Genomic DNA, 18820 nt, shown 5'->3' on the forward strand with positions numbered 1-18820 from the left:
GCCATTGATTCCGTTCCGCCGTCCACTGTTTATTACCTGTAATACCGTTGCGTGCCTGTAATTGGTCTGCTTTCACAATTTTCCCTTATTCTAGTGGCCACTTTTGCGGCTGCGGCTGTTACGAATACTTTTGGTGGCTTCAAATAAAAGATCATGCTTAGCCCGTCTTGTGGTGCGCCTGATATTTCGAAGCTTGCGAGTCTCTGCGCTCTTAAGATTAAATATTTTCTGATTGCTGGTGCGGTCACAGGCCCTGCTTGCTCCCGAAAGCCATTTTGCAAATATAGTACAATCCTGGGGTATTCTTTGATCTTTCCTCCACGTTTTGCCTAGACATATGTAAGTTTGGAGGCAGGGTTAAAATCTAAGTATTTCACCTGAGGGAGGGTAAGGTTCAGGCTAGTCGCGTTCTGGGAATCCCGGAATTTTTTACTTTTCCTATTAAACAAGACAAATACGGTTTTATAAGGTTGAACTCTCAGCCCATTTTGTTTTATCCACTTCGAAACACTGCATCAGCTCCAAATTCTTGACAAGAATATTCCGGAAGTGGTTATATCCAAGTCATCAGCGTAGGCAACTAACGTAGTTGTCCGAACTTTGAAGCTTTCCAACTGCTAATTTAGCACCAAGAACCACAGCAGGGCTGATAACACCCTCCCTGTGGAGATATCCTTGTTGCTCCTCTAATCACGTACCCTATTCTGACATCTGATTTGATAACTTTGCTTTTCAGCAACTTCATAGTCGATCCACGCAACTATATACTGCTTTATGCCGTGCGTCTATAAAGCCTTACTAATCACTTCCGTTTTGACGTTGTTGACGGCACCCTCAACACCTAAGTAGCTGGGAGGGGTATATTCTCTGCATTTCAGTTACTTTAAAATAGTAACGCCCACTTCGTGAAGAGCTCCGTCGACTGTTCTACCCTTACGATAGACATTCTGCACAATGTCCATTGTGTGGATGCAAGTACTCTCCCTTATGAACAAGTCAATAAGCCTATCAAGTGTTTTCAGTATGAATGATGAGATTTTTATTGGCCTAAAACCCCATCGGGGGAACAGTTTAGTTTCCCTGCTTATCACGCTAAAATCAGTAGATATATAATATTATAATATTATCAGTGGGACTAGGGACTGTCGAGAGCTTCTTGAGCAAATAAATTTTAATGTTCCACATGAACTTTAAGCTCTCATTACATGTTTCATATTAAAGTAAATAAAGCTAATTATTACAACTATGACCTTATTTCAAGAGCTCTCATTGAATTTATTACAATTTCTCGAGTCGAGATCTGGACTTCGCCTTCCCGACATTTCGTTTTGGTTCATTACTAGAATCAATTTATTCCTAATCATACATATATTTTGAATATCTAATTTACGCTTAATACTGAAGCTTGTATATCTAGTCTGTAAGATGTAGTCTGTAAATGTAATGGGATAGGGTACTACACTTTCACAGGAGTAGAAATCAAACCAGTTAATAGCTCATGTTACCCTTATCTTATTAATACTACTGAAAGCTGCCTGACAAATCCGTGAAACCTGGATATTGTGTTTTCTTTCACCAAGGTTTCCAAGAACTCTCGGCTGGAATCGGTCCATTAATCATCTGGCCTCCTTATACTTCCTATTGCCGAATGAGTTTTAAAAAGTATATTGCGTAGCCTGGATGCCTAATTTGTTGACTCCAATGTTTCTATGCTCCTTACTGCCACGTTGATTCCTTGGACATTAGTTATATACCACTAAAAATTCCATTCTCAAATTCAAATGTCATAAATACACAGAAACTTATTGACGCTTAATCGATTTGACAGGCTCGTCGCTTAATGCCGAAACCCTTCAAGAAGCGGGCGTGCTGCACTAATGTGCTGCCGGTTGCACCTCTTCCGCAGACAATTGGAATATTTTTTTTTTTTCATAAGTGGTATTAAATCCGGCGAAGCAGATGAATGTAATTATTAACGTATCTCAGAATAAAATATCAAGCGCATACTGGAATGCCCAGCGTCTTCAATGGCGGGGGCTTACTCATCTCCAAAGCAGCGGAGATATGCTTAAGAAAACGACTGATGTAGTGGATAAAATAAGGGCAGCCTGAATGTTTTGGTTTCAACGGAGTACACAGAAAAAAGTATGACTGGCACAAATTAGAAAATTCTCTCTACGAATAGTTCTTTGACGAGGGGGATAACAGACGAAAAATGAACACATTTCCATAGAGCAACATTTCCATATAAAATAATTCTTCAGATACCCTTCTTCACTGATGCCATCAGTTCTCGTATTAACTAATAAGACAGCTAGTAGAAGAAAGCTTATTTTTAATAAATAGGTATCTACATACCTACATATGTACACACATCAAGATTTATGCCCAACATATGCCATTCTAAATTTATTGCTTCAATGCACTTCAGAAAAAGTGCCGAAGAAATTGCAAAGTAAACACAGCTCATAAAAACCGAAACAACGAAAAATGCGCAAAAAATTTATTTTCATGTATTCATCTTATTGTCAAAGTCAGCCACGTGCCGCACGCACAAATTTTATGGCCTCAAGTTTTCATTATAGACAACTTTTTTACTGGAGTAAAATAAGCTAACACACACGCATAAGCGTTACATATGTACATACATACGTATGCAAATAAGTTGAGCCATGTTTTTTGCAATAAACCAAGAAAAAAAACGGTGTAGAATCTCCGACAAATTAGGGCACACGTATGTCACTCAACACGCGCAATTACCAAAATACCAACAAAAAAGCATTCTGGTAAGAAAATACTCGTAAAATAAATTTGTTGGCCATACAATGTGCGCGAAGAATTCGCTTTATAGAATAGCGCTGTGCTATTTATTTAAAATTCATAAGCATATTTAAGCAAACAAGCGACAAAGGAGTTTTAATTTGCATAAATGATATAATAAGCTGCAAGTCGACATTGGCTCTGGGTGTGTTCCTCGTGTGTGTGTGTGGGTGTAAATTAGTTGTGAAGGCCAACAAGCACTCAATGAAAAGTGACAAGCCGGCGGACGGACGGATGCTCGCTAACCAAGCAAAGGATGTGAACAATCGGAAGCAGATAAACTTTGACAAGGGTTGCCTATACGAAATTAATGGGAAATCGCCTAAATGTGCGTTAAAGCATATTTTTAAGCAATTTGAGCGTATTTGTTAAGGGATTTTGGATGTTTTCTTTTGAGCTATCCTGAGCTATTAAGAGTCTGGCTAAGCAAATAGCGTTTGTGAAGAGCATGCCAGTATTTTTTAGCAGCAGACAGCTGTCTTGTACTACTGACAGCAAGCTTACACTTATTGATGTGCCATGTCTGTTTAAAAGGTCATCTTTGGGGTCAAATAGTTCGTAATGATTCCAATCACAACTACATAAACATTTCAGAGCCATCAGTTCATTAAATGAGAATTTGTGAATATGTTAACTTGAAAAGTATTTAAAGGGCGTCTGCTTTATAAAAGACTCAATCAAGATGCATGCAATTTGAGTGATTTCTTTCCCTGAGCAGGTACTAGGAATGTTAATCCCGGGAGCCCGGCCTTGTTAGGTCCCGAAAATCCCGGGATTCTTGGAAAGTAATCCCGTGACTTTCGGGATTTGTAATTTGCACTGATGGCAATAATAGAAACTGCTTTTCTTGACCAGTGTTGGCTATATTTCTTTTTTTATTTATTAATTAATATTATTTTAGCTCATTATACATATAACACCGTGCGATTGTAAATTTTACACACAAAAATCAATATATTCGCGAAACCATGAACCAAATATAGTAAAATTGCGTTTTCAGTTTTTTTCACTCTGACGTCAGTAATACAAAACTGATTTAAAAAATTCATTGAAATGTGCTTAGAGAAGAAGTATGGGTATCAAATTAAAGAGGCATTTCTGTAGAATTTAATCAGACTCAATACTTTGGTGCACAATGACTAGTAAGTATTGAAAATGTCCTTTTACAATTTTATCATTAAAATTTGCAATATTTGTTCTTGAAAAAAATTATATGTAAACTTGACAATATCCTCGAATTTCGTCTTTCTAACTTTATCAGCTTAAAAAATTACTTATTCGTCCTTGTGACTGAGAGAGAGAAAAAAACGCCACTTTAAATAAAAAAGTAAGTTTCAAATCCATTTATTTATTATTTATTTTATGGTAGGAGAGATAACTAGAAGCAATTTTTTCGATTTAAGTTGTTGAAAAGTAATGAATATCTAAATCCCGGGATCCTGGGATTGTGATAAGTACATCCCGAAAATCCCGGGATCGTAAAAAACGAAAAAATTAACTTCCCTAGCAAGTATGTATGTATATGTATATGTGGTTGTTCGCTAACAATAAAATGTAATTAAACAACAAACTTTGGATACAAATATATATACAAGTGAAAGCAATCACCCAGTAATCTGAATTCCTCATAAATTTTCGGCAAAAGAAATTGATTTAAAGTGAATCTACACTCATTACCACGCAAACCTTACCACCACTTTTTTTTAATTTGGTAGTGTTTTGCAAGTAAACAAAAAAATTTCATCTCTCTTAATATAGTTGAAACGGCAACAAAAACTATATAAATAAATATAAGTTTCAAACTTTGTACAAATTTTGGAAAAATTCATCAAATTTTTATCAAAATTTCCAAAATAAAACGAAAAATCGGTAAATGTCGGATATGCAGTAGCTCAGCCATAAAAAAAAAATGTCAAAAATCAACTGTAAGTCCCAGCCACTGTAAGCTTGCACATTATTATAATAAAATCAAATAGTATTAAACTGCATACCCAAAATTTCTGTACAAATTTTTATTAAGAAGTCTGAAATTTTGATGAAAATTTTTCTAAATTTTGGATGGTGTTTGAAACTTTTATCTGCTTATACAATTTTTAATGCGGCTTGAACCATACTAAAAAAAATTCTTAATTTACAAAATTCGACCAACTTAAAAAAAGTGGCGGTAATATTTGCAATTAATTAAGCTCTATGAACCGTTTGGTGCCTTAGTAATGGACTGAGGCTCATAATTTGTTTCGTGGAGCTCTTTTTTACGAGGAAGCAGTATAAAAAACATTACCAATACTTCCATGCTTCGTTGTTTCCTTCCGCTCTCGGTACCACCATCAAGTATTTCATCGGGAGTAGATTCGAGCACGAAGCTCTACTTCAGCTGCCTTGTAAAGTTTCATCTACTTGAGATACCCTGTCATTCATTTTCAGATAAAGCCAGCCCTGTCGGTATCGTTCACCCTCACCCGCCTGCCTCAAGGGGAAATTTTAAAAGGAAGTATATCGTCGTTTTGCTCCTTTTGCTGAATTCTCCTAGCGATCTTGAGATGCAACCTTCTCCTGGATTATTAGATAAGATTTCCGTGTCGTCGTCCCCTTTTCCCCTTCTTTCCTAGGCTTTAGATCTTTCTTCTGCCAGTGCAGCGACCGAGATGATTCCTATTATGACTGTTGCCGCATCATCTGATGCATGTGTGGTGAATTGACCTATCTCGGCAGCCAGTTCGAAAACGCCCTATATCAAAAAAGTTTTCAACAACGCCCTATTTCAGACTTTGGTGGAAGAACGCCCTATCTAGCTGCTGATTCAGGAACGCCCTATTCTTCAACCAAATTCTGAAGTAGGGCGGTCTTGAAAAGTTTTCTGAGTTACGGCGTTTTCGAACTCGCGGCCGAGATAGGTCGATCTTCCATTCAGCCATCGATATACTCTCACAGCAAAAATGAGTACATATTTTCGAGCCCTAACCGCCAAAATAACGTAAGCGACATTTTTTCAAAATTTTCTTTTTGATGCAGAAATATTCCTAGAGTATGTAGATGCATTTCTGCATCAAAAAGAAAATTTTGAAAAAAATGTCGCTTACGTTATTTTGGCGGTTAAGGCTCGTTTAGTTCTAGTATGATACTGGTAACCGATACAGCTTTTAAATTTTGATAGAATATAGAAATACTTAGCTCAATAATTGTATTTTTTGAGTTGTGACACAATTGAAGTAAATGAGCGAAATGTATGTCCATACTTATCGATGCACTAAATATATCAATATCTAATTTGCTATAAAGTTGTTTCTTTGGCGTTAACGGTTATTTAAAAATTATCGATTTTATTTTTTTCGATTGCAATATATGCGCTAACGGTATAATTATCGTTATCTTATAGATACATTTATTCATCGATACAATTAGAAACATTTGCTAGAAGCGATATCGATATGAGTAACGGATACGTTTGTCGATTAAATTCTACAATATTTGTCGATATTATTATCATTTCATAGGTAATTCAAATCGTTTCGTTATCTTCGTTATCGAAAATATCGAAATCGCACCTACTCTCTTTTGTTTATAAACCGATTTTATAACTCTAGTAAGATAGTAAAGTAAAGAGGCCTGGAAGACGGATGACATCTGAAATCGAAACCTCCGTAGAACGGGACTCATTTTGTGGTCCCATTTAGCCATCTTCAAGAGTCATCTTCGTAAAGCCTTTGATTTAAGAATTCGCCTACCGAGGTGCTTTCAGTTTTTATCACGGACCGTAACAGTTACAACTTTTATTAAACAAATCACTCTTTAACAATTATTTTTTGACTTTTATTTAATTACTCTTTAAATAACCGTTATTTCTGACTTTTATTTTATAAATCGAAAATAACAATTATTTTTGATTTTTATTTAAATAATCTGCAAATAACAGTTATTTTTGATTTTTAAATTATATGTCTTAAATAACAGTTATCGAAGAATTTTATTTATAAAAGTCATAAACAAAAACCAGTCACTGATCTTTCTTTTTCCAATCATACTTATAAAAGTCATTTGAATAAGTCGTAGTAAACTTTCGTTTTCGAAGACCTTCTTAACTGCGAAAAATGTTAATGACTTTTATACGATTGATTTAAAAAATTAAAGTCGGTCACTGATTTATATTAATGACTTTTAAAAGTAAAAGTCACTGACTGATTTTTATTGATGACTTTTATAAATAAAACTCTTCAATAACTGTTATCTAAGCCATACAATATAAAAATCAAAAATAATTGTTGTTTTGGATTTATAATATAAAAATCAAATTGTTATTTTTTTAAATTTTGAATTTTTATTCAATGTTTATTTTAAAATAAATAAAAATTTATTTTAAAATTTGAGTCTCGGTACAAAATGAAATCGATTGGTATGCTTCACTTAGTTGTAGAATATTCCCTTCATAGTGAATTTTTCCATGACAATTTTCATCAATAACTGCCGAGGGCATCTTAAGAATTCTGAATTATGGATTTTTGCAAAGAAAAACTTTTAGGACACACCACAACCAAGGGCATTATAAACTAAACTTTTTCTCAAATATATTGCTGAGTCTATACACCTCCGTTTCGTTACATCCATCAAAATTTGCTGAAAAAGCTCATTTTGCGCCTGGGTTTTGTCTATGAAGTAATTTATTCCGTGCACTTCTTCGGTTCTCCTAAATTAAAATCGTACTTTCACTAGCACACCAGCAACTAAATAAAAGTGTACGCGCTAGAACGAACGCGTCGAAAATTAAGTTGTTTTCTTAGTGAGCTTCTTTTTCAATTGTCAGCTAAAATGGTAGCTTGTAAAGAATTAAGGAGCAGGAAGTGGATGGTAGAAAAAACAAGGCAAAGGAGTAGACAAGTCACTTACAGGAGCACGCACAGTCCTTTCGCCAAAAAGTGTGTTGTTAAGTGGCAAAAAGCAAGAGTCAGAATGGGTGGTAAATTTGCGCTGCTAAAAATCTCCAAAGGAATGGAAGTGAAAATCTGCAATGCGCAATCAAGGTAGAATGTCCGATTCAACGAAGTGGAAATATTAAATGGGTGTGTAAAGTATTTCCGAATGCAATTATGTGCTTAGAATACAGGGAAAGTTGTTTATTCAAAACTTTAATGCAAAAATCTGAATTGACTAACTCTTTAAGGTGTGAAGCATACACCAGGTTGACGAAATTTTTCTATCGTATTGGTTTTGAGCTCAATACTTTTTTGTAAGTTTTTTAAGTTATCCATGGTCCTCCCAGGTTTGGTATCCATTTTACAAGTTTTAACTAAACTTGCAAATTAAATTGATTTTGAATTTTGTACCAGGTGGCAACCTTCGTCTGAAATGGTTTCTAAATAGAGCTTTGACTCGGTTGTTACTACTAATAAAATATATAACATGTAAATTAAATTAATTTTTAATTCCTATACAGGTGGCAACCCTCTTACAATCCATATTCGAGATCAAGCTTTCTTAAACCTCACTCACGCTTGGCACCCATATTAAAATATTTCATTTAACTTGTTAATTAAATCAATTTTGACTTTCTAAACACCCTCATAAAAAATCTCTCGTTTTACCCCTATATTAACATATTTAATTTAAAATGATTTTAAATGTCTAAACGGGTGGCAACCCTTTTCAAAAACGGTTTCCAAATGGTGCCTTCTTTAACATATCCGTTAATTTCTCATGTAAAATTCATAGTTCATTTACCAATTTCCGAAGTAAATTTTTCCTACGCCACTTTCGTTTTAAACCCATATGGCAATATTTCATTTAACTTGTTCATTAAATTGATTTTAACTTCTTGAACACGTGGCCACACTCTTCCAAATTATTTCGAAATAAATCGTTTATGAGCAGCAGCTTTCCTTTGATACATTGTTTTAATATTTTATGTAACCTATTGAAAAAGGTGGCAACTCTCTTCCCAAAATATCCTATATTTGACACCTCTATGTGTGACAAATTTCAATCAAATATCGTCTTAACGTGAAAGAGCAGCCAACCTACTCACCACTCACTCACCCACAAACTTTCACATTTATAAAATTAGTAGGATTAGTAAGATTGCCTTAAAGTCACTAAATATTTGATTTAATGTTTATCTTTTTATTTTTACTTTCAGCTAATAGAAATTAATCCGTGGACAAAAACCAGAGTAAACCTCCAAAGCCAACCTCCTATTCAAAGAAAAGTGGAATTATATACAACTAGCCACAGAAATTGTTAGCAAACAGTATAAATGGCACAGTAAAAATAAAAGGTAGCAGCGTGAACAAGTATTATAACTGGATATTAAAGGCGAGCTATTAAGGCTTAAAAGTAAATCAATAGGCCACAAGGGAAGCACAAGGGAAGCATCCCGGGAAGAATATGGCCACACATGAATACGTGAGGTTAAAGTATTGACCATCACTAACAGATAGATATTCGTAACAAGAAATTAATGAAAAATTGAACACAATGGCGTTAAAGGACAAAATGAAGCCGCTAAGTCAACAAAAATGTAACGTGAACGAAAGCAAAGGACATTGCTGAAGCAGGAGTGACTGCAAATGCAAGGAAAATTAGCATTGTGCTAACAGTAAAAAGAAAATGAGGAATAATTAATAATCGAAACAAAGTGCATACAAAATTTTTAATAATGAAGCGTAAAAGAAACAAAATATATACAAAAATTTGAAAATCTGAAAGATGTAAACTTAAAACAAAAAAGTACTTAAATCAAAAAAGGTACTTAAAGTTAGTGAAATCGCTTTGCAAAAATTTAAAAATGCTGAAATTGCTGCAGCCAAATATTCCACATTGCTCAGCAAGCAAACAACACTGCCAACCAGATTGTCCGTCGCGTGCCAAACGTACTTACCAGTTAAATAGCTTAAAATCATAAAGAAAAACATTGTTGATCAAAGAAAGTTAAGTTTAGATTGTAATCATTTGCAGAAAAGGCACACTCACACACACACAAGTACTTAACAGTAATTTTGAGTAGTTGGAAAATAAAACCTATCGTCGTTGCGCGTAATGAAGACACTCCTTTGCACGTCTGCGACGCATTTACTATCGTTATCGTTACCGTTATCATTAACGCGTTCATTATTTGTAATTATATTTTTACTATTAATTGGTAATTTTGATTTGAGCATTCTACCGTTGCCAACAAAAAGCTTGAATCACCGCAGTATCAGCAAAGTCTCAGCGGAAGTATTTACTTTGGGTTATTTAACCGGCTCACAGCGCAGTCCGGGAAATTTGGATTATCAGCGACCAGGTGAGTTGAGAAATAGAAGTCGGAAATATTTTAGAAATAAACTAAATAAATCCAATTGTTCAAGTCCCGATTGTTCAAGTCCGTGTTGATCCTTTCTTACTCCATCTCTATCGGAATTTGCTTTAAGCTTTAGAGTTTTTCTTTCGATCGACCGCAATCTGTATTTCAAGGTTATGAGTCTATACGACCCGAATCTGACAAACAGGTATTATGTAGCAAGTTTGCTGAGGGATCTTTGGATCCGAAGGACACATTACTCGACTTCAGCGCCACCTCATATATATGTATGTACAGCAATTAACAAGGCAATTCTGGCAACTGTCTTTCAACAAATTATGGTCTTTCAAAAGACAAGTCAGCCATGGTAAAGCTCTTTACTGTCTTTCGAAAAAATAATTGAAAGATCTTCTAATGACGAGGTCTTAGCGGTATTCTGATAAATTCTTAAAGTAACTGATGAATTAAGTTGAAATTTATTTTTCAAAAACGTGGCGACCCTCCTAAATATAGTTCTGAAATAAAGGATTTCAAACCCATTTCCATAGATAACCATCGTTTAGTAATTCATTTAATTTATCAAATGGTTTTAATTTAACCTTTTAAACTGGGGCAACCCTCAAATATATCAAAATTATTCTAAATTGACAAACTAAATATTTCTTAAATCTCTTTCATTTGATATCCATTTTTAATATTTCATATAACTTGGGTATAAAATAATTTAATTCGACTTCTCAAATAGGTGGCAACCCTCTTCAAAATATTGTCAAACTACTACCTTTTAAACCTCTTTTGTCTGATACCCATATAGTGATACCTTATGCACTAACCAAATTTCTTTAATTAAAATTTAACTACATTTTTTGAACATGTGGCAAACCTCCTATACGTAGTTAAGGTATAAAGCCTTTTCAACCCCATTCCGGTTGATATCCATATTGTAGTAATTGATTCAGCTTTTTAAATAATTTGAGCCTAATTTCTAACAGGTGGAAACTCTTTTCGAAACAGTAAAACCTTATTGAACATCCACACCCTAAGCCCTTCAATTTGACACCTCACCTTTGAAAATCGAACGAACTGTGCAGATCTGATGAACTGGGCAAAAAATCCCTTCGCGTTTTATGTATATAGAAAACTTCTAAATCGACTGTTTCAAGTTTTACTATTAAGACTATTTTACCTTTTTTAATTACAAGGTTTATAAATGTTAATTAACAAGTCTAAACACAATTTTTTTCTTTACAGGCATCACCATCTCCGGCGCCATTACACTCGCCGTTTCCCAAGTGAATGCTGGCAGGCTTAAGGAACTCGGTCATTCACTGGAATTCATTGTGGCCGAAACCTATGGTGATGAAGTATCGAGCATACGGCAAACGGCCTCACTTTGGACTCGGCAAGTAGCCGGCTATATTGGACCACAAGAGACCTGCGTGCATGAGGGGCGCATGGCAGCCGCCTTCAATTTACCTATGATATCCTATGTAAACAAAGCCACCTAAAGCATATCACCCCAAATTATAAATTATGCTACTAATCCTTAAATTATTGCAGTACTGCATACACCGCGACACGTCAAATAAACAGGACTTTCCCACTTTTGCGCGCACGCGTCCGCCGGATACACAAATTTCAAAGTCAGTGGTTTCACTGCTTTTAGCTTTTAATTGGACGCAGGTGAGTGGCTTTGGTATGCATTTAATGTTTTAAAACATAGTTTTTTAATTACTTTAAAATATTTGTTTACTAGGTTTCCTTTCTGTATTTGGATAGTCCACATAGCCCTTTTCATCCGGTTGCTGAGACAATACAGAATATTTTACACAATGCTGGCGTAATTGTGCGCGATATACAAACATGGAATACCATTTATCATCACGGCTTCATGGTGAATCCTTTCGATGAGTTGGTAGAGCGTACCTACAAAAATACACGCAGTGAGTAAAAAGTGAATTTTAAGAGGAAAGGGAGTCGTCATTGTAGATATGCATATATGCCTATGTACATACATAAATATGTATACTGATGACAGCCAAAGAGCTTGTATGTATGAATACGTTTTGTGCAAACTCCTACCTGTAAGTGAATTCTCCGCTGCTCAGCATATTCTGCAGTTACAGGCAAGTTTTTGTCATTATCCTTTTGATCCTGCTTTCGTTCGATCATTATCCTGCTAGTGTAATTCTCATATACCTTTTGCACATTTCAAGAGAAATAGTTTATCTGCGACTCGGTTTGNGAGTTACATTTTTTTTGGACAGGGAGTCTGAGTTACCGATTCACTTATAGGAATCAACTCAATAACTCAACTCTGAGTTGAGTTACCCACCTCTAATCGGAGGACAACAAATGTTAAACTGATTTTTGGAAATAGACGGAGTGTTTTAGGAGCTTGCTCCACCTCTGTCACGGGTTGGCCCGGTATTGCAGTACCGCCGGGATTTTGGCCCAAATTTTTGAATACATTTCAAGGTTTATAGCAGTAAATAATCGTAACACGATCAGTTGTGATCGGATAATTTTAATAAAGATGTGAGCGAATTTCACGAGTTCTTTCTTATTTTAGTGTCCGTCCTCCGCTCATGCATTGTAATCAGTGGCGTTCCAGAAACAAGTACCCCTTAAAAAAAAATTAAAGCAAAGTTTTTTCCATCGCTCCGCTCCGGTATTTTATTTCACTTTGCTCCACACCCGCTCCAAAATATTTTTTTTTTATACGTATGTATGAGCCATAGTTGCCAACTTGGTGCTTTAAGCACTAGATTTAGTGCTCGTCAAAGCGGTTTTTTGGGACTTTGAATCGGGGTTTCGGTTCGGTTCAACGGTTCGAAAAACAAAAACAAAAACGCGCAAGTTTAACAGGCTAATGCTTGAAATACAATACCGGCGAACGGCAAACTTCGCCGAATTGGGCGATGCTGTCGTTCACCGTTCGCCCAGCTATTTCGCCTACTTAAACAGAATTAGAGCGATAGCGAAAACAGCTGATCCCATTTGGTCGCCTTTATAATTTGGGTGACCATATTTAGAAAAAACTAAACCATATTTAGAAATGAGGAAATGATAACAAATATAAATATATAAAACAAAGAAAGATTATTGTAAATAATTTGTTTCAAGCCAGATTTAACGAATCCACAACTATATTTTTCAAACAACAAAAATAAATTGTGTTTAGGTTGTTTTCTTTTAAAACTTTGAAAGCAAAAAACAAATACGGCCACCTTTGGCACGCACAGCTGTCATCGCCCAGCAGGGCGATAGAAATAAATCTATCGCCATGAAACGCCGCCAAGCGAACTTCGCATTTCGCTTTTGCTGTGTTCAATTTCATATGCTTGCGGGTGTTCTAATTTTGACAGCGCGAATTTCGCTGTGGTGAGTTCGCCGTTCGCCGGCATTGTATTTCAGCTATAACCTTAATATTCGCGGCTTGCGTTTTGGTACGCACGCCGTAGAATTTTTTGTTTTGCGTCACCCGAAAATGGCTTACGTGCGTTTGCATTTGATTTCATTGAGCGAAATGTCAAATCAAAATGTGACGCAGAACAAAAATTGGAAATTGAGTTATGGTCTGATTATGCATACTTCGCATAACTTCGCACAACTTCGCATAAACTTCAAACTGTAATTTCGTATGTACTTTGTATGTATTCCATTACCCAGAAATTAGCAGCACTTTTAAAAACTTAGCGATCTGTTGAGTTTAGATTTTACTTCACATTTTCTTAAGTTACACTTTTACAGCCAGTTTCACCAAATTATTTAAGTGAAAATTACTTTAATTTTCGAATTTTCAGTTTCACCAATCAATTTTAATTTTGATTTAACAGCCAGTTTCACCAAACTACTTAAGTGGAAATTAACTTTAATTTAATTTTGTATTTAATTCTCATTTAAATAATTTTCAGTTTCAATAAACTATTTATTTAAGTGAGTAAAAAGTGGTTGTAAAACAGAATAGGACTAGCATATATGGTCCATTTTTTCCGAGAAGTGGACCAGGGACTGATCTATTCGAAAAAATCGTATTTACGGTCCGATTTGCTTAAAATTCGGTACGTAGGTAGCTTTTTAGCATATATTAACATATATGATCCACGTTTTCCGAGAAGTGGACCAGGGACCGATCTGTTCGACAAAATCGTATTTATGGTCCGATTTGCTTAAAATTTGGTATGTAAGTAGCTTTTTGCCTGGATAAGCTTATAGATTCCTGTTTTCCAATTCTCATGCAATGTCGAATATAAATAGCTTTGAGCAACGACCATATCAAGGGGCGAATTCGTCACTAGGCAAGATTTTTTTGCGCCAATCAGAAACAACGGATACTGTCAAAATATAAATATAATATATAATATATCTCAACTAATATATATTTTGAGAGCCGTTTTTTTAGTTTTCGCAAGGCTCAAGAGCGGTTGAACCGATTTTTTTTAAACTCCCACCTGCCGCACGTGTCCCAAAGATGGTTTTAGGCTAAAAAAAATCTATATGTAAAGGGGGCGTGGCACTTCCCATACAAACCGAATTTCTCATGCTACATCTCTGAAAGTGTGCATGGTAAAGTTCTGGAACTTGGTATGGGGATATACGAAATCAATCGCATACCCTTGGAGAAAAATTTAAGCTATTGTAAAAAGGGGTGTGGCATCTCTCTTACAAATTTTTTGGTAGAGTTCTGGAACTTTGTATGGAGATAAACGAAATAAATCGCATACTCTTGGAGAAAAATTCGAAGTATTGGAAAAGGGGGCGTGGCATCTTCCATACAAACCAAATTTTTCATATTGCATATCTCTGGAAGTGTTCATGGTATAGTTCTGGAACTTGGTACGGAGATATACGCAATCAACTCTTGAGGAAAAATTGGAACTATTGGAAAAGGGGGCGTGGCATCTTCCATACAAACCGAATTTTTCATACTGCCTATCTTTGGAAGTGTTCATGGTAGAGTTCTGGAACTTGGTATGGAGATATACGAAATCAATCGCATACTCATGAAGAAAGAGGGCAGCTGTTGGAAAGGGGGGCGTGGCACCTCCTATATAAATCGAATTTTTATACTGCATATCTCTGAAAGTATTCATGGTACAGTACCGGAACTTCGTATGGAGATATGTATATAGTTGAAATCAAGCCCATACTCATGGAGAAAATTTGGGCTATTTGAAAAGGGGTGTGAGGCCTACAAACGTACCGACCTTTAGCTATCTTTGAATGAATTTTTTTATTCTTCTGTAGGTGTGTTTGTGAGTGAAATCCTCCTAAATGGTTGTACGGATTTTAACGAAACTTTTTGTGTATTTGAGTGGGTCTCTGGATGGTTTAGTTTCACAATTTAATCCGACAGTTGGCGCTGTAGTTGAGTTATTACTAAAAATCTTATTTATGATCCGATTTGGCTAATGTTTTAAATATGTATGCAATACTATTGCAAAAACGTGCTGCCAAGTGGTGCTGAAGTCGAGCTATTACTAAAAATAGCCAAGTGAGAAAAGGGGCCGTGAAGGTCAGTCTAAATCGACCTGTTGCACCATTGAGTATATCGACGGTCCTGCGTTGCAATTGGCCCAATGGATGTGATTTTCCAATATTATTATGCGTTCAAACTTTTAAGGTATTTCGTCTGAAATAAGTATATGTATATTGCATTTCTGTAGAACAATGATTCGCACCCATTTTGAAATTGCCACCTACTATACTGTAAAGCTTCTAGGACATTCACTATAGAACCGGGTCATTGTTGCCGCCAGGGAGTGAAGAGGAAAAAATTTATTTCGCTTTGCGAATAACCGTGCTATGAAATGCCGCACAACTGGAGAATTTCAAGAACGGATATAACACTTTCCTTAGGTTATTTAAAGCGGCAAATGACCACCAAACCTTAATCTTAGCAGACAAATGTGCCAATGAAAATCGTAAACGTGAATTGTTGGTGAAAATGTTGGACCGAAAAGTTTTAATAAAATATATAAAAATTTTGGGCGGGACGAAGTTCGTCGGGTCTGCTAGTGTATGTATAAAAACGTAAGGAACATACAATGCACATATGTATATGTATTAGTCTTTCTTAGTTTAAATTAAGCAAATATTTTATGCCTTATTAATAAATTCACCAAAGGGCTAAAAAAAAGGGCTAGGGGCAATTTTAAATTTCTGTGGCCAAAAAAGGTATGTGGTAGCTAAATCTAGCCACCAAAGGCCTAAAACGGCAACACTGCTCCGCAAGGTTGCAGAAATATCAAGGCATATTCAACAAGGTAGAAGTGACAATTCAGTCGAGCTCTCTCATACCTGACTGTAATGTCAAAAAACGTAAACAAAGAAATTAACCCTTTGTTATGCATGTACCATATTTGATAAAATTCAATATCTATGAAATGAAAGTTTTTGTTTTTTTCGCGGAGCATTTGCTTATATGTATATGTTAATGTACTCGTGGATTGTGCTTGTATATGGCAGACTTACTCAGTTTGGGTCTGTGCATCAACAGCTAACTTCGTCCCCACATACACCTCAGGAACGACCGACACTTCAGATAACTCAAGGAGTATGATGGGCAACAAATAAAGTCACTGGCACTAAAATGGTGTTCGCACACACGCGAAGAGCCTCCTAATGGAACACCGCAGCTATTTTCCCACCGTTGTCGCTTCACTTGACAATTAGGAGGTTTAAAATAACGCACAAGTTTGTTGTCCTGGCTCTTGCCACACAGAGCGCACCGCTCGTAATTCCTTTTCATTTTATTTTTGTATGTATGTATTTAAAATCAGCCGCACAGCTCAAAATTGAAAATTGAAATTAAAAAATTAAAGTTTTGAATTACATAGGTTAAGAGTTGACATTACAGTCGCAGTTCAAAAGAGAGAAATGTCGAAATCACTTCTACCTTGTTACAGTGATGATAAAGTTGCCACAATGGACCTTTTTGGTACATTTTGGAAATGCCGCGCTGTGTGTATTTCTATTGGTTTTAGATTTACGCTGGTTAAAAACTTCTACTAAGTATTTATACAAATACTTTCTTCCTTCTTTACTCCATGCAAACTTCGACAAAATTTGTACTACACGGAAACTTAACAAAATTTAAATATATGCAAGTTATGGAACGAATTAAATAAATTCAAAACGAACTGAACGACCGGATGCTTGCAAACATTTTTAAAATACCTTTATTGTCTATTCCACATTCCTCCGCAAAAATTGATCGTGACTTTTCTGTTCAGAATCTGATAAAAGCTAAATGTAGAAACAGATTACAATTAAAAACCCTCGATTTATCACATTGAAACGACTGTCACGTATGCGACGTATGAAAATACCCATATATGTATATTTTTACAAGATGTTTTATTTAAAAGGCGTTAAATAAATGTATATTTCTTTTAAACATTTATTGTTTTTGTGAAAGCGTTTAAAATTTTTTGTTGGTAAATTTTTATTAGATTTGATACATTTTTTTCTGACGTTTGGTACAATTTCGAAAACTTCATTTATCTCCCCCGCCTTGTTATGCCTTTAGAAATCTCTTAAAATATGTTCGAAAAATATCTTGATATGAAAGGAATTGCTTTAAACTGTGAAGGAAAAAAAATTGCCAAAACTCACGCAATTTTTAGCAACTTCAGTCTGGCAGTTTATATACTAAAATTAAACTTGTTTTAGAGTATAATTAAAAAGTTTGGAATTTAGGTGAAACCTTGCAGAATTGTTTCAATTTTTGTACAAAGTTTGATCCAAACCCAGATCTCATTTTTTCCCAGATTCTACCACAGAATTTTTTTTAAAGTCCGAAAACTGATACTAAAAGTCTGTAATTTCGAACCCTACATCATGATACAAAAAACAAGGTAGTTCCATTGTCACTTTTTCGTCGCCATATTAACAACCTGACAATTAAGCAGATTGTGACATTTCGTGCTACCATACCCAATATCTAAAATCCTTCAAATTTTCTTATTAATGTTTTGTCGATTTAAAAATATTTTGTTCTTAAGCATAGCATAATAAGAAATAAACAAGAAATAAGTGTGAAATTCCACAACATTTCCTTGAAACATTTTGCAACATGAAGCTAGCAACACAATTTTCATGACATTTTTAAATACACATGTATATTTTAAATTTTGTGAAAGCTGATAGTTTATAGAATTCAGTAGCGACGAAAACAAAGGGGGGTTAAGTGGTTAAACCTTACCCAAGCCGATCATAAAACTTGCGACGCAATTTCGGCTCATGCCTGTGGGTCTTGGCAAGAATATAATCCCTGAAGGTTTAGCTTAAAATGGTTTTCGGGATACACCCTGTGATCATGTTACTTTCCAGAAGGTGTCTCCCTTAATTAATTATTTTTTTTTTATATATAAAATTACCGTTAAAATGCTTTTAGAGGATTTATAACTACACCGAAATGTTTTTAATTCGATAAAAATATATAATTAGCCCCCCTAAAACCATTTTAACTGTTATTTTACATAAAAAAAATGTTAAGCTTAAGATTTTACGACGGTTAACACGTCTTGTGAATCCCCTATATATGTATTAAATAACACATCGAAATGTGTAATTTCAGTAATTTGTGTTAAGCTCGGAACACTTTGACGACAGCAAGCGACAAGCAGCATCTGTCAAATTTTAAATACACACGTTCTTACGGACACAATTATTTTGACGACAGCACGACATCTTGGCTGCAGGACTGCAATTGTCGACGTCGCC

General features: G+C 35.2%; 1 protein-coding gene and 1 long non-coding RNA gene across 2 annotated transcripts in view; one reads left to right on the forward strand and one right to left on the reverse strand.

Annotated features, from left to right (window-relative positions):
* The first annotated feature begins 9555 nt into the window (after positions 1–9555).
* Positions 9556–18820, forward strand: part of LOC108369862 (speract receptor-like) — a 26153-nt gene continuing 16888 nt past the window's right edge. The window contains exons 1-5 of the mRNA XM_017625060.1: positions 9556–9690; positions 9766–10093; positions 11342–11580; positions 11651–11773; positions 11847–12033. Of these exons, the coding sequence (XP_017480549.1) occupies positions 9847–10093; positions 11342–11580; positions 11651–11773; positions 11847–12033 (796 nt within the window). The 5' untranslated portion in view covers positions 9556–9690; positions 9766–9846. The remainder of the gene's footprint in view (positions 9691–9765; positions 10094–11341; positions 11581–11650; positions 11774–11846; positions 12034–18820) is intronic.
* Positions 11851–12281, reverse strand: LOC108369868 (uncharacterized). The gene is made up of 3 exons (XR_001848573.1): positions 12173–12281; positions 11963–12016; positions 11851–11895 (listed from the first exon to the last, which is right to left on the reverse strand). It is a non-coding gene; the product is annotated as an uncharacterized LOC108369868 (long non-coding RNA).

This window comes from Rhagoletis zephyria, unplaced genomic scaffold (assembly GCF_001687245.7).
Source record: "Rhagoletis zephyria isolate East Lansing unplaced genomic scaffold, Rhagoletis_zephyria_1.1 Rzeph_scaffold_00059, whole genome shotgun sequence".
In the NCBI taxonomy this organism is placed as follows: domain Eukaryota; kingdom Metazoa; phylum Arthropoda; class Insecta; order Diptera; family Tephritidae; genus Rhagoletis; species Rhagoletis zephyria.